We start from the raw sequence: 16306 nt of genomic DNA, 5'->3' as shown, positions 1-16306 counted from the left end.
TGAATTTAGAAAGCCAAGTATTTGTTTCGCAATAAATTCAAATTTTAAATAAAAACTTATTCTCGGGAATTCAAAATGTTGGGTCCTAACTTACTGGTCATGACATTTTCTTCTCGAAATAAGAATTTTCAAAAAAAAAGGCAATATTCGGGTATTTTGAAGATTTAAAAACATTGTGCCCTAACTCACTGGGTATGGTGTTTTATTTCTTTGAAATAGAAATTGTCTTATTATTTTAATTCGTTCATGAAATAAAAAGTTTCCTTTTAAAATGTTTTCAAATTTTCGACACCAAGGCATTAAAAAAATCAATTTGGTACCAATTTTGGGCGTTACGAGGGTGCTAATCCTTCCTCGTGCGTAACTGACTCTCGAACCTGTTTTCTCAAATTTCGCAGACCAAAATTATTTTTAAGGTGGGCCGATCACACCTTAATAAAGGATCGGTGGCGACTCTAGTTTTGTTTTTTAAAGTCGACAACTAAATTTTTGTTTTCAAAAAAACGATTTCGACAGCTTGGCGACTCCACTGGGGACGCTAGAGAGTCGAGCCATAAATTGATTATGTTTTGTCTTTTTGTCGAAAATCAAAAGTTTTAATCACGATTTCCTTTCGCATTTATTCATCCTCATCATGATATGTTTGCATGATTGGACCAAGTCAAATAATCTGCATTTGCATTTTACATTACATGGTCAGTTTTACCCCTTTAAGTGGGAGCGAGAAACTAGTCCTTCATGAGGTTTTCACCTCTGTGCAGGGTAGTGGACCGCTTTCGTGATACATCCGTACCTATGTCTTCGTGAGATTTTCATCTCCGTGCAGCCATAGGGAAATGTATTCCCCTGAACTGAACTCGATCCATATGAGCCTATAATGGGTGAAGATCGAGGAATCTGCTGGTTCGGGTACCTTTACCTTAGAAGCCAAACCGCATATAGTGAACCTTAGGAACTTACCCTAGGTAGAATTACTCTAAACCTTAGTAGATACCTGACTAGGAGTTTTTATTATTTCTTGATTGTATTGGATTTAATGTTTATACCTGATACTAACCCGTTTTGTTTTGTTCTGGTTATGATTGCATTGCATTTACATTTTAGAAAAGAGATGTTGATTCGAGTTTGATTACTAATTTAGAAAGCCTATCATAAGAAAATGGGTTTTTTGATAAAATAGAAAATAGTACGGCAGCTTGAATATATTCCAAGAAATACAAGAAGGGCGATGGAAGAATTCGTGACTTTACTTCGGGGCCCGAGGATTCAAGATGATTGTCCAAGAGCTTTCAACATTCCATATTTCTTAAAGAAGCTAATGAGCATTGCGAGGATAGGCAGACAACGGATTGTGACCAGAATCAAGCAGAAAGAGCTAGCAGTGACATCCTTTGGAAGTTCGCGAGGTTTATCTTAACATCTGGATGAAGAAGGAGAAGATGTCTTTGTTTGGAGTATGAGGGCAAAGTCGTATATATATCCGCTTTATGTAAAGAAATTTGTCCTCTAGTAAAGTTTTCTAAATGGAATTGAATCAGAATTAACGTCTCTTTATGCATTCATCTCATGCATCGCATCATATGCATTAAAAACCTTTAATTGATCCTAATTAATTAAAATTATTGCTCAGTTAACCTGGAAACCAACCAACCAACCCGACACCGATACGACACTCGAGCAAAGACAAAAGATATGGATCAGAGATTAGAAAAGCTCGAACAGTACCAGAAGGAGATGGAAGACCAGCTTCAGCTACAAATGCAGGAGCGGTTAGACAAGATGAAACAAGAGATGTCTGAGAAGATGCGAGAATCCCAAGAAGATATAGTGGCAAAGTTAACCCAACTGATAACTAAGGGAAGTGATAAAGGAAAGGGCCCCATGGCAAATGTCGATGAGGGAAATAATGATGAAATTCTTTACCCTCCAGGTTTCACCCCTCCACATATGCGAGCCCAAGCTGAATACCCGCGCAAATCTACTGTCACTATCGTGCCTCAGCAGTTTCGGGCTGGTATTTCGAACCTCCAAACTGGGCTGGGTTCTAATCCTGAAAATAATCATGTTAACTCTGCCATTCCTGACTTTGATGAAGTGGTTGAGAAGGAAAGAATGAAGGAGGAGTTACCGAAACAGTTAGAGGAAAGGTGTAGGTGGCTCGAGGAGAAGTTCAAGGCGATGGAGGTCACTGAGAGTTATCGAGGCATTGACACAAAAGAGCTGAGTTTAGTTCCAGATTTAGTACTTCTTCATAAGTTTAAAATGCCTGAATTTAAAAAGTACAATGGGACAAGCTGCCCAGAAGCTTACATCACCATGTTCTGCAGGCGAATGGCGGGACATGTTAATAACGACCAACTCTTGATACATTGTTTCCAAGACAGCCTTGTAGGGGCAGCATCCAAATGGTACAATCAATTGAGTCGTGCCACGATTGGTTCATGGAGGGACTTGGCGCAATCATTCATAAAACAATATAGTCATGTGACAGACATGGCTCCTGATAGAATCACCCTTCAGAATATGGAGAAGAAGCCGAGCGAAAGCTTTAGGCAGTATGCACAGAGATGGAGGGAGGTCGCAGTCCAAGTTTAACCACCACTCTTGGAAAAGGAAATGACCATGCTATTCATTAACACCCTGAAAGCACCTTTCATCACACATATGTTAGGAAGTGCCACAAAAAGCTTTCCTGACATAGTCATGAATGGTGAAATGATTGAGAGCGCTATAAGGAGCGGGAAAATTGATGCAGAGGAGAGTAACAAGAAGTTAGTCCCAAGGAGAAGAGAAAATGAGGTGAACAACACGGGTTACTCTGAATCATTTACTGTTAGTCATCTAGGAAAGGGGGTTGCTAGTCAACAAAGTTTATTGAGACAGGAATCTGGAGAGAAACCAGGTACTGAGAAGCTCTAGTTCACGCCAATTCTGATGTCGTATAAGAAGCTGTACCAAAGTTTATTCGATGCACACGTTATTTCTCCTTCCTACATAAAACCCCCACAACCTCCATATCCCAAGTGGTATGATGCGAACGTACAATGTGACTACCATGCGGGAATTACATGGAACTCAATCGAGAATTGCATTACCTTCAAAAAGCTAGTTGAAAAACTCATCAACATGGGTGTTGTCAAGCTTGATGACTCATCAAGTGCAAAAAAATCCACTTCCCAATCATGATTGACAATAGGGTGGATGTAATATATGAAGAGGTGCTGGGGGTGTTCACATCAGTGACATATACGAAGAAACAACTGAAGAAGGGACCTTATCATATATTCGCCCTTGTAAACCTGAGAGTGTTCTAAATAATTAGACCGCAGAAGAAACCCTGTAGTATTTAGAGTTTGTTAGAGTAATGTTCAGAACACACTTGTTGCTTTTAGCCTAGAAACAATAAGAATTTCTTTGTGAAATAGACTGACGTCTAAATATTATTATTTTAATGAATAATTATTGTAATCATCTTTGAGCAAATGTTATTTCAGTCTTTACGTTTTCTTCATTCTATTGGATTTCTCCTGCAAAATCATTCATTCATTCATTCATATTATTCATACATTCTTTTGTATATTTTTTGGTACCCACTATGGGTCCCCAAATATCAATGACATGAATGACACTGCTACAGATTTAGAATCTCCTTTTGAGTGAGACATGTGTTTAGAGGGATCTCACAACTTTGAAGATGACATGGATCGTAGCTTATTTCTAGACTCATTAAGGATGGTAGAGCAGGAAGAAAATTTTACCTCATGAGGAGACAATGAAGACTGTGACCTTGAGGCAACATGCATAACCGAAAAAACAAAGCAAGACATTGTTGGGTTACTTCAAGCATTCAAAGATGCCTTCGTAAGGACATACCAGGATGTGCCCGGTTTAAGCGTTGTTATTGCAATCTGAACAACAACACGATATCAGAAATTTGTAGTATGTTCAAGGTAAATATCATGAATGGTGCAGTGAAAACTCTACCGGGGCAATGCCACTCTTTTCAGTTTATCACGATTTTTTCATTGAAGTTGAAATTCTTTCTCTTCGAGTTTTGACTGAGCTAAAGTAGGATAAAGATCCAATCCCGACACGATTAGTTGAACTTAATTGAAGAAAAAGGCTAGAAACTATTCATCAGGGTCAGATGTACCAAGAAATAAACGATGCGAGCCTATAGCAAAAGGTTTGTCCCAGAGAATTCCACGATGGAAACCTAATGCTGAAGAAGATCCTCACTCTACAAAAAATATAACGGATGCCAAATTGGGAAAAACATTATGTTATAGAGAAGGTCTTTTCCAAAGGAGCTTTGATTTTGAGTGAGATGGATAATAAACCTGCAAAGTCCTGTAAACTTAGGTTCAGTCAGGAAATACTCCGCTTAAAGAATGAGATGACCAAGGTGAAAACCCACAAAAGGTGCTTTGAGTCCAAAAAAATAAAAAGAGAAAAAGAGAAAAATGGAGAGGCCAAGGTGAAAACCCGTAAAGGGCACCTTGAGACCAAAGGGGATTTGAGTTGAAAACCCAAAAAGGGCGGCTCAAATATTGATCAGAATGGGGTATGAGATTATTGGAGCAGCTCAAGTACTAATCAGAATGGGGCATGCAGTGGTCTTGCTATACCTGAATCAATAGGAAAGGGTAAGCGACATCTTGGGTATCGACAAAGTACTTCTAAACACATGTTAAACTCAGAATGGTCTTCAGAAAGTTTGTACAGAGAAGTTCAAGCTACGATATCTGGGGCACCTAATCCTTATACCATTTTTGTTATTCTTGGAACACTTCATTCATTTCCAATATACACATTTCTAAATCCATTTCTTTGTCATTTATCTTTATTATCTTTGATAATTTATTTATTTCGAGCTATGCTCAGAACCAATTCTATTCTTACCCATTGTTATGATCTCTTGCAAGCATGTTGCATTAGAATAATGATTGACAGGCTAATAAAACTTTCAAAAGGGAAGTTTTGCATATTACTCTAGAAGCTTCTAAATAATACTGGAACCTGAAACAGGACTATTGTTTAGAACGCACCGGGTTGGAAATCTAATAAGGAAGAGTCTAAATTAAGACTATCCTTTTGAGTTTTGTTGTCTAAAACATTGATTGAAGAACGGTAAGATGTCGTGTTGGTGACAAAGCCTCAATGAACAAGCAAGCAAATATCACCGAATAATAAGAAGAAGTTGTTCTTGGAGAAGAATATTCTTCATTTGTGCATGAACATTTGGTATGATTCCCTAGAAATGGTGAAAATGACAAATGAGCTTCACATTCTACATCCCTGTGTTGTGATAGCAGATGATTAAGAAAAGGCCAAATCTTTTTACTCTTGGGTTACAACGGGAGAAAGATGGTACAAATTTTGCATCCTAGTGGATCAAACTTGGAGGTTTACAGTGGGGGCAATCTGTCAAGTGTTTCTTTGGAGACGCCAGTTGAGCAAGAAGGTGTTATAACACATTAGTGATGAAACCTTAATAAACTTGGAGTAATAATAACTCAAGCGTTAGAATATCATTTTCATGACATTCTGCATTCATTCAAATGTCATTCATACATGTCTAGTTAGGAGCATTGGATTTATTATGATCATGACATCCTAATCACTAGGCATAATTAGGTCTATAAAGTGAATTATACAGGTCATGTTCCCCAGAGAACAAATCAATGATGATAGCAGATCTTGCCTTCCTGCATCGACAGTGAAGCGGATCAAAGACACCAGACTTGCCTCCCTCAATTGCAGTAGAGCAGGTTGAAGATAGCAGATCTTGCCTTCCTGCATAGACAGCGAAGCAGATCGAAGATGGCGGATTTTACCTCCTCGTGGTTACGGTGGAGTACATTGAAGCCAGTAATTCTACTTCCCTGGGCAGCAGCGGAATAAATTGAAGATAACAGATCTTGCCTTTTTGCATAGACAGCGAAGCAGATCGAAGATGGCGGATTTTACCTCCTCGTGGTTACAGTGGAGTACATTGAAGCCAGCAATTCTACTTCCCTAGACAGTAGTGGAATAGATTAAAGATTTCAAATCTTGTCTCCCTAAGCAGTAGTGGGGCAGATCGAAGATGGCGGATTTTACCTCCCTAAGGTTACAGTGGAGTACATTGAAGCTAGTAATTCTACTTCCCTGGGCAACAGTGGAATAGATTAAAGATTTCAAATCTTGTCTCCCTAAGCAGTAGTGGGGCAGATCAAGGATGGCGGATTTTACCTCCCTGAGGTTGCAGTGGAGTACATTGAAGCCAGTAATTCTACTTCCCTGGGCAGCAGTGGAATAGATTAAAGATTTCAGATCTTGTCTCCCTAAGCAGTAGTGGGGCAGATCAAGGATGGTGAATTTTACCTCCCTGAGGTTGCAGTGGAGTACATTGAAGCCAGTAATTCTACTTCCCTGGGCAGCAGTGGAATAGATTAAAGATTTCAGATATTGTCTCCCTAAGCAGTAGTGGGGCAGATCAAAGATGGTGAATTTTACCTCCTCGTGGTTACAGTGGAGTACATTGAAGCCAGTAATTCTACTTCCCTGGACAGCAGTGGAATAGATTAAAGATTTCAAATCTTGTCTCCCTAAGCAGTAGTGGGGCAGATCGAAGATGGCGGATTTTACCTCCCTGAGGTTGTAGTGGAGTACATTGAAGCCAGTAATTCTAATTCCCTGGGCAGCAGTGGAATAGATTAAAGATTTCAGATCTTATCTCCCTAAGCAGTAGTGGGGCAGATCAAAGATGGTGAATTTTACCTCCCTGAGGTTGCAGTGGAGTACATTGAAGCCAATAATTCTACTTCCCTGGGCAGCAATGGAATAGATTAAAGATTTCAGATCTTGTCTCCCTAAGCAGTAGTAGGGCAGATCAAAGATGGTGAATTTTACCTCCCTGTGGTTACAGTGGAGTACATTGAAGCTAGTAATTCTATCTCCCTGGGCAGCAGTGGAATAGATTGAAGATTTCAGATCTTACCTCCCTAAGCAGTAGTGGAGCAGATCAAGGATGGCGGATTTTACCTCCCTGAGGTTGCAATGGAGTACATTGAAGCCAGTAATTCTATCTCCCTGGGCTGTAGTGGAATAGACTGAAGATTTCAGATCTTGTCCCCCTAAGTAGTAGTGGAGCAGATCAAAGATGGTGAATTTTACCTCCCTGTGGTTACAGTGGAGTACATTGAAGCCAGTATTCTTATCTCCCTAAGCAGTAGTGGAGCAGATCGAAGACCCCAGTCTTATCTCCCTGAAGTTGCAGTGGAGCAAACAGAAGTATACCAATCCTATCTCCTTGAAGTTGATTTGGAGTGGATTAAAATCACAGATCTCATCTCTGTGAAATTGCAGTAAAGCAGATCGCTTCAGATTTACCTTTAAGTTGTAGCAGAACAAGTTGAAGCTATAAGTCTTATCTCCCTGAAGTTATAGTGGAATAGATTAAAGATAGAAAATTTTGTTCTTTTGAGAAGCTACAGCATACGAATCCTATCTCCCTAACATTGTAGTGGAGTAGATTGAAACACTAGTTCCTATACTTCTAGAGATGCAGTAGGAAGGAACGAGGCTACCTAAAGAAGAGAAGCATTGAAGAAATTGAGGCTCAGTAAAACCGGGCACAATTGGGCCTTGTAGTCTTTGTTCTGTTTCCGTTACACGATAACGAGCAAAGAGGGGCAACTGTACAAGCCCAAATTGTTCGACCCACTAAAAAACCAAATTAACAGCCCAATTGACCCAATACACTACCCAATAACCAAATCAGCCCAAAACTAAAAAACAAAAACCCTAAAACCTTCAGCACAACTCCTAGCGCCGCAGCCTAGCAACTCTAGCCGCCGCGCGACTCGGGGCCACAATCCTCCCTCCGCGCGATTTGCGCCTCCACATACATACGCCCTCTTCGCCAACGAACCTGCAAAAAAGGAGGCACACAAACGCAACAAATATTGTTGGGGAAATAGATTTTTTATTTTTTATTTTCTTTCGGCTATAAAAGGGCCGTTATCAAATCTGTAATGGAAAAATATGGTATGAACGGAGAAAATACGCAAGAAATAGAAAAAGCACTGAATACAGATTGTTTTTTGATTCAAGGTGAAATTTCTTTTCGTTTTTTATTCTCTTTATTTCATTTGTTCTGATTTAAAAAAGAAATAATAAAAGAAAAGGGAGGAGGCTTACCTGCGTGGTCTTGCCGATGAAACCCGAAGCTCGCTTCGCCTTGGACGGCCGGGGTCTGGACTGGCCGATTGGTTGAGGGCGGCGGCGTAGGGAATAAAACCCTAGCAGAGGGAAAATGGGCAGCATCTTTTTTAAATTTTTTTATGCTGAAAATGTTTTCTGAAATGTTTTTTTTGTTTAAATAATGATTCAAAACGACGCCGTTTTAGCCAGGCTTGACCCGCGCGTTGACTCGACCTGAAGGGGAGGATCCGCGCGCTCTGACGTCAGAGGGGAAATTTGCGCGTTTGGTCCTTCCTTTTTGCAGCGCCCTTTTTTTTACTTATTTTAAAATTGGACTGAATATTTGATGTCCGTTTCAATTTAGTCCCTTGCTACGCAGCGTTTTGGAAGGAGGGAATAATTTCCCTTTTAGTCCTCCACTGTTATGCGCGCATTTAAGTTGGTCCTGATTTTATTTTTTTTATTTTTTCTAAATTCGTTTTTTCGTTTTAATTCAGTTTGGCCCATTTTTTTTCCTCCCTTTATTATTTTTATCCTTATTTCTATATTTCAAAAGCACGCACGATTATATATACATGCATTTCAATGTAATATACGTACTTGTATATATATATTTCGTGTAGTTTTTTTACCTCTACATATATATTATTATATTTTAGTTTTTTTTTACTTTCATAAATATGCGTGTACCTATGATTTTTATATTATTCTTCACCATTTTGAAACACATATATATGTGTATACATACACATGTTCTTCGTATTTTACAATTCAAAACACATTTTTTATATTATACATATATACGTTTTTGAGTTGTTATAAATATTTCTCTTATCCTAAATGTACACCGTTATTTGTACTCATATTATATAGGTTTTAATATACATATGCGTATTTTCATGATTTATCAATACATACACATACATTTTTATTCTGTAAATATATACACATGTACATGCTTTTATGTTTATTTTATTTTCACGATTTCTAAATACATACATGCATTTTTATTATATTTTGATTGATATATCCCATTTCATCTTTTATGTGTATCTTTGTACATATGCGTTAAATATATGTGTACACATATTTGTAAATTTAATTATATGGTGTACTTGTATATATACTTGTGAATATTTATTCATATTTGTCTTAAACTAGAGTATTTGTTTCATGTTATGCCTTAACCCTTTTTTAGCATCTCTTTTAAAACATCTATTTTGATTTTCTCGAAGTATTTAAATCGTCCTATTTTATAAATTCCAAAATATTTTGCATTCATGATTCTCGTGAAAGATCGTGTCCTAACTTACTGGATCGCGATTATTTTTCGATAAATTTAGAAAGCCAAGTATTTGTTTCGCAATAAATTCAAATTTTAAATAAAAGCTTATTCTCCGGAATTCAAAATGTTGGGTCCTAACTTACTGGTCATGACATTTTCTTCTCGAAATAAGAATTTTCAAAAACAAAAGGCAATATTCGAGTATTTTGAAGATTTAAAAACATTGTGCCCTAACTCACTGAGTATGGTGTTTTATTTCTTTGAAATAGAAATTGTCTTATTATTTTAATTCGTTCATGAAATAAAAAGTTTTTTTTTAAAATGTTTTCAAATTTTCGACACCAAGGAATTAAAAAAATCAATTTAGTACCAATTTTGGGTGTTACAAGGGTGCTAATCCTTCATCGTGCGTAATTGACTCCCGAACCTGTTTTCTCAAATTTCGCAGACCAAAATTATTTTTAAGGTGGGCCGATCACACCTTAATAAAAGATCGGTGGCGACTCCAGTTTTGTTTTTTAAAGTCGACAACTAAATTTTTGTTTTCAAAAAAACGGTTTCGACAAATATAATACTTTAAATTTGATTACAGTACCTAAAATTACACGAAAACTACAAATAGTGCATGGATTAAAAGCATGGCACCCTCCCATTTTTTTTTATCTTCGTTTATACTTTAATCTTGTAATAGTCAAACAAAAGGATCAAACATTTTAGAAAGGAGGGTCCAATGAAATTTGTGGAAGAGGCAAAACATCAAAGAATTTTAATATCTATGTATATATATATCAATTAGATTTCATCTCAATATCTACATTCTCATTAGAAACAATTTCAGAGTCATCCTCAGGAAGGAGGCCAAGTAGCGGCAAAGAAAACAATGAACTGAGATTGCATAGGATTATCAAGGAGGATAAGTTGTCAAATTTATCCTTGGTTACACCAAATACCTGGGTCAGTACTGCACCTAACAGTCCCCCCACCACACTGCCTCCGTTTGATATGGACATCAGAGTTGCAAACAGTGTTGCTTCCATCCCTTCCGGACATAGCTTGGCTGCAAGTACAAGAACCGGCATGAAAGAAACCTGCAACGTTATCAAGTGCAAGCAACATCAGCAGCGAACTTGGAATGAAATAAAAGAAACAGTTCAGTTTTAAACTAAGTTAGTGAAATTGAGATGAATTCCAGATATAGGTACATATCTAAGAATGTTACGTTTAATCTTAAAAAAAGAAAAAGAAAAATGTTTTCTATTGATTGGAGGATCACATCCTCCTAATTATGTTTGATTAAATGTTACATAGATACTATTAAGAAAATGAATGTTTTATAGTGTAGATCATACGTACATGTTGAGATATCATAACTATTGTCCATTACAAAAGGGCCTCTGGGGAATTGAAAAATATTATAGACTTTGTGAAAAAGATTCAGATTATTACATCATGCATAAGCTGTAACTCATTAATTTATGCTGCTGAAGCTAAAGAAATTTCTTTTACGTTAAAACATTAATTTTATTAAGAAAAGAAACACTTAAGATGAACCTTATAACATGCAGTAACTCAAAAACCCATCCATTGCACTTTGCACCTATTAATCTAGAAAACTCCTGCCTGTCCAACAACAGGCGTCTAATAAATCAAAAACATCAGAACAAATAAACTTAAATTACCTGACCAAGGACAGTTAGAATCAATGAATCCCCAATCGCAAACCACTCATCACTTATTCCTAACTGCCGGTTCAATCCAGTTACCAGCAACACCTATGCAAGGATGAAAATTATATATTAAAATTGATGATAAGCACTGTGAAATCGAGTGAGAGAAGAGAGGAAGAGAGAAGGGGGCTGCTGTGCTGCTGTTACAGCTTGCTGTTTTTTAAAGAAAATAAAAAAGGCTAATTCTGAAAAGTATTTCTTGCATATGTACATTACCTTACATAACCTATTTATACTAGTAATTAGATATACAAAGATGTTATAATCCTAACTTTATGCTAGTCTAGTCAATCCCTAGAATCATAACAGAATAAATCCTCAAGATTACTATCACATCAAGCACAATAAGCAAACCATCTTAAATATATGAAAGCATAAGTAAATAAAGACACAAACCTGAGTCATTCCAAAGGCTGTACCGATAATTGTTGTGGCAAGAAAAATCTTCCGCAATGGAACTCTTTTTAAAAGTCCATTATACAATCCAACTCCGACCAATGATGCAACCGAAGTGACAAGTTTTACACGTCCTAGAAATTCTGGGGTGAAACCAAGTTTATTTGTGCTGAAATGAAAACAGCCTTCTGTTGCAGATATGAAGATTAAGAAAAATAAGATGCTGACAAAGAAATTTAAACAAAACAGAACTTACGTGAAGTAAAAAACGGCGGAGTCTGACTGCGGTGTTGCTTGCCACAAGAAAATAAAAACGGTGGGAAGAAACACATTGGGTTCTCTTACAGCATTCCACAACTGAATAATATTCTCTCTTGAGCTTTCAAGAAAGCTAGGGTTGGCTAAAAGAACATTTTGCCCTCTTGTTGGGCCAGGCACATGCTGTTCTTTTACAAGAACAGCAACAGCAGATGTTATCATCGGTAGCAATGCAGTGATACCAAAAACAAACCTGAGGCATTAAATTGGTGACGAAATGGTTAAGCAGAATTTCTCTAATCCTTCCAACCATATCCACAAACAAAGCAACTCAAGTACCTTACACCATAAGCATCCACTAGCGAACCACTAAAATAGGAGCTCACAATACCACCAAAAGCAGAGGATCCCCAGCATAGAGACTGAAGAGATCCAGATATGGTTTGCGACTCCCCACGAGCCCTCTCCACAACCATGGAATCTACAACCTGCACCACGCAACATTTTCTAACATAATCCAAGAAATATGACTAGAACAATAATAGGATAACACCTGAACGAGAAACTTTTCAGCCTAACATTTAGAATGCTTCTTAGTAGTGCACGTGTGCACTTGCTCAATCAATCATGTGTATGTTGCTGATAGAGAGAGAAAAAGGTGCTAAAAGTAGTGTCTGCTAAAGTAAGGCATACACTAAGAATACAATTCACAAGTAATACAAAAGCTGCTAAAGCTTTCTAGTACTTGGTTTAATTTCTTCGGCTTGGTAACGAATGTGCTCGATCAAGATTATAAGGATCTTTTATGCTTCACCTATGAGCCATGCATCCAAAGAGGATGTCTAAAGTTCTCAGCTCCTTATGGCTTACAATATTAACTTGCTATTTTATTCTCATTTTACTTGACACCAATTCATGATCAATAAACATTGATAGAGGATTATGTAACGTTTCTCTTATAATAAATCTTGGCTGCATAGAGAACTTTGACTTCAAATGTAACCAACTTAGACTAGATAATAACATTAACATGGAAAAAAGATACATCACAAGAATGTGCAGGTATAAGAAATCATAGAAACCCTGAACTGCCGTTGCAGAAATAATCAACTTTAAGTGAATAACTGAAAGAATTCTGCAAAGCGGAAGAAACTTACAACATCTGAGAAAGCAACAGAAAGAGATCCAATAAGTATGCAGACTACAGCACCATACTTGCTGTCAACAAAGGTGGCCATCAAACTCCATGAGAGAGCACCAAGAAGTCCAGATAGAACCAAGTATGACCTTCTTCGATAACCAAATAGTGGGAATGAATCACTGCAAAACCATAGTGCTACTCAAACCAAATCTAGAAACAAAATACATAACAGTTTCAAATATGATCAGAAACAGAAAGAGATAGCTAAGAGAGCCGCACCTAATAAACCCATAAAGTGGCTTAACAAGCCATGGCAGCGAAGAAAAACCGGATATCAAAGCTGTCTAGTCAACCAAATACAACTTGTCAGTCCTTTAAGACGATTATATGATAAATATGCAATAAATGCAACACAAATTTACTAAAATCTCTCTAAATAGGCTAGTTTAGTATTGCAGGAAAGTTATTTCATTGACTGTTTTCAGAGCTGGACCAAAACGGCCGGTCGGATTAGAAATCATTTGGGATACCAGTTCGAAGATAGAGGTTAAATCTATTGACCCGTAAATCGTTATAGACCGATTGAACCAAGTTAAAATAACAATTGAATTAGTTTTCTCTATTTTTAATTTTTTTTACTTTTATGAATTTGTAATAATTTATTTAATTGAATCGAAAGAAATGATTAAACCGAGGACGGGTGACCAAGCCGATTTAGTCATTAGTCTAATTTTAAAGAAAGAAAAATAAAAATAAAATATATAAAAGAGAAAATAATACTTTTTATCTTTTTATTGTTCATGTTAATTTTTAATTAGTTATCTTTTTTCTAGAAAAATAGACTAACAGATATTGAATTAACAAGGTAGCAACTTGGAAGTATAGGTTAGCAAGTTGAAAAAAAAAAGTAATTTTGTATCACTTACAAGAGAAAAAAAGTTTAAATACCAATTAAGAAAATGATATAGTTTAAATAACAGTTAAAATCCTTTTATATAAATAATAAAATTGTGCATTTAGAAGTAAAGCCTAACTTAACTGTATACAATTACTAAATTAAACTGCTGGAGAATTCAGTTCAAAAGAGCATACCTCTGCAGGATCCAGATGCAAATCATCTTTCAAGTAAAAGCTAACAGCAAGCCTCGAAAGGCCTAAAGCGCCTTGAACGAAGTAGACCATAGCAACCGCCACACTGTCTGGAGAAAAATCAACGCCGAAAATTCTGAATCTTCGGGCGTTGCCTGTATACCTGTCTTTCTTCCTCGAACTAGCGACCGAACTCATCGAGGTACTGGACTCTTGCTCCATCGGTATCGATTCTCCATTTCCAGAACCTCGGTTAAATAAATTAAACTTAGATTTTTCTTTCCTTTATTTTCTCAAGAAAAAAGAAGAAAAAAAAAACTTACTATTTCTAGAATCTAAAAGCGACTCGTTTCCTCTGGATGAAAGCGGGAGAAACATGGACGTATCGCTTCGTTTCTGGGTATGTTTACGGCGAGGCCTGCGGCGACGAGAGACCGCCAAGGGAACCATCGGTCTAAGGTGGCTTATTTGACGGTGATAAGGAGAAAGTGGAGAGGAGAGGGAGGACAAAATGGGGTTTTGGGACGGTAAGATTGAGGATAGAGAATGTAGAGCCATTGAATTTGGATTTTCATAAAAGCTTAATTACGTAACGAAGTTTAGACGTTAGAGGAAGAGAACTTGAAGTTTAAAAAATATAACCTTATTCATATCCCTCCAAGTTTTTTAAGAAAAAAAAAGCAATTAAATCTCATCAAATTTTGAGTTTTTGAGTTAAGATTCTTTAACTGTTAGACTGATAACTGTAACCCAGATGTGAGTGTTAGATCTTAAATTAGCAAAAATAAAATTAATATTTTAAAATTATTTTTTTTAAAACTACATAATAAATCAGGACAAAATGTTTTGAATTTGGACTAGAATTATAAAAACATAACAAAATTTATAAAAATTATAAAAAATCATTAAAATTATACAATTTTTAAAAGTATTAGATATTAATAAAATAAAAATAAAAATTTATAACATTTATAAAAAATAATTTATTATTTTTATGTTTTAAATCACAAAACAAACATAAACATCTTATATCATAAAATCAATATTAATATTTTTTTATAAAATTTTATGGTTTTTAACTCATTTTTAATAATTATTTTTTATACATTTTTATGGTTTTTAGTAAATTATTTTTTATAAGTTTTATAAAATTTTATGGTTTTTAATTAATTTTTTATAATTTTTATAAACTTTAATCATTTTAATGATATTTTATAACTTATTTATGTTTTTATAATTCTAAAATGAACTTGAACAAATGGGTGTTTAGATTCAAATGAACCTCAAAAGCTATTTGTCCAATTCATTGGTGTACTATTTTTTAAATGATTTGAAATATTTTTTTATTTTTTTAATTTTTTTGCTGAGTGGCATTGTCATGCCTACAATCGATCCATGTCATCATTGGAGTTAGTTTCTAGTTGTCAACGTTGGTCGAAAAGGCTTCATTGATCAAAATTGTCAGTTTAGGGGCTCAATTGGATGCAAAATGTTTGAAGAGGCTTAATTGATTCTCTTGAAAAAGTTCAAGGGTAAACTATACCTAAAGTCGCTAAACTTTTAATAAAATTATGTTTTGGTCACTCAACTTCAAAAGGTTACAAAATGGTAAATGAACTATTTGAAAGTTTTCATTTAAGTTATTGTGCTATTAAAACTGATGATGTATTGCCTTCTTTGTTCGCACTAGAGTTGCCTATAGGCCGGGTCGGGTTTAGAATGGACCAAGGGAAAATTTAGGCCCGTTTTTTAAGCTTGGTCCAAATAAAAATGATAAAACCTGAGCTCAACCTGGCTCGCCCGTATTAAATTTTTTATATTATTTTTATATATAAATAAATTTTAAAAATATAATACATCAAATGCACTAAAAATATTAAAATAAATATTTCCTAATAAATAGAAAAAAAAACTTAAGTAACACTAAGATAAGTGCAACTTAGCATGCAAATACCTCTAAAATAATAGCAAAATTAATAATAAAACAAGAATTATACAATATTTAAACAATAACAAAAAATAGTACCAATATAATGTATGTGAACAACAATTTCGTAGTGTGAACATTGCAGAACCGAATGGACATGGTGTGAACAGCAAGTGTGAAAAGAATGGTGCTGCTTTGGGAAGAGGATCGGCCAAACTTTAATTCATTCTTGGGAAGCCGAATAAAAAACAGCCACATTGATGGCATTTTAGGTGCATGAACAGCCCTTGTGATGT

At 35.9% G+C, this 16306-nt stretch overlaps 1 protein-coding gene across 1 annotated transcript; it reads right to left on the bottom strand.

Moving 5' to 3' along the window:
• Positions 1 to 10228: 10228 nt before the first annotated feature.
• LOC107914883 (folate-biopterin transporter 1, chloroplastic) lies at positions 10229 to 14769 on the bottom strand. The gene is made up of 9 exons (XM_016843931.2): positions 14407 to 14769; positions 14087 to 14331; positions 13274 to 13338; positions 13011 to 13173; positions 12193 to 12341; positions 11852 to 12106; positions 11596 to 11764; positions 11152 to 11244; positions 10229 to 10560 (listed from the first exon to the last, which is right to left on the bottom strand). Exons 1-9 carry the CDS (start codon positions 14639 to 14641, stop codon positions 10261 to 10263), a joined length of 1674 nt encoding a protein of 557 aa, XP_016699420.2. The 5' UTR covers positions 14642 to 14769; the 3' UTR covers positions 10229 to 10260.
• Between the last annotated feature and the right edge of the window lie 1537 nt (positions 14770 to 16306).

Source organism: Gossypium hirsutum, chromosome D10, assembly GCF_007990345.1.
Source record: "Gossypium hirsutum isolate 1008001.06 chromosome D10, Gossypium_hirsutum_v2.1, whole genome shotgun sequence".
In the NCBI taxonomy this organism is placed as follows: Eukaryota; Viridiplantae; Streptophyta; class Magnoliopsida; order Malvales; family Malvaceae; genus Gossypium; species Gossypium hirsutum.
The sequence above is the reverse complement of the archived record's forward strand: the minus strand, read 5'-3'. Positions and strand labels throughout refer to the sequence as shown.

Excerpts from the sequence above, each read along its gene's own strand:
- LOC107914883 (XM_016843931.2), bottom strand. The coding sequence starts at position 14,641 with ATGGCTCTACATTCTCTATCCTCAATCTTACCGTCCCAAAACCCCATT. Across the intron at positions 13,339-14,086 it reads TGCATCTGGATCCTGCAGAG|ACAGCTTTGATATCCGGTTT; the intron begins GTATGCTCTTTT and ends TTGGTTGACTAG. Across the intron at positions 11,245-11,595 it reads CAGCCTTTGGAATGACTCAG|GTGTTGCTGGTAACTGGATT; the intron begins GTTTGTGTCTTT and ends ATCCTTGCATAG.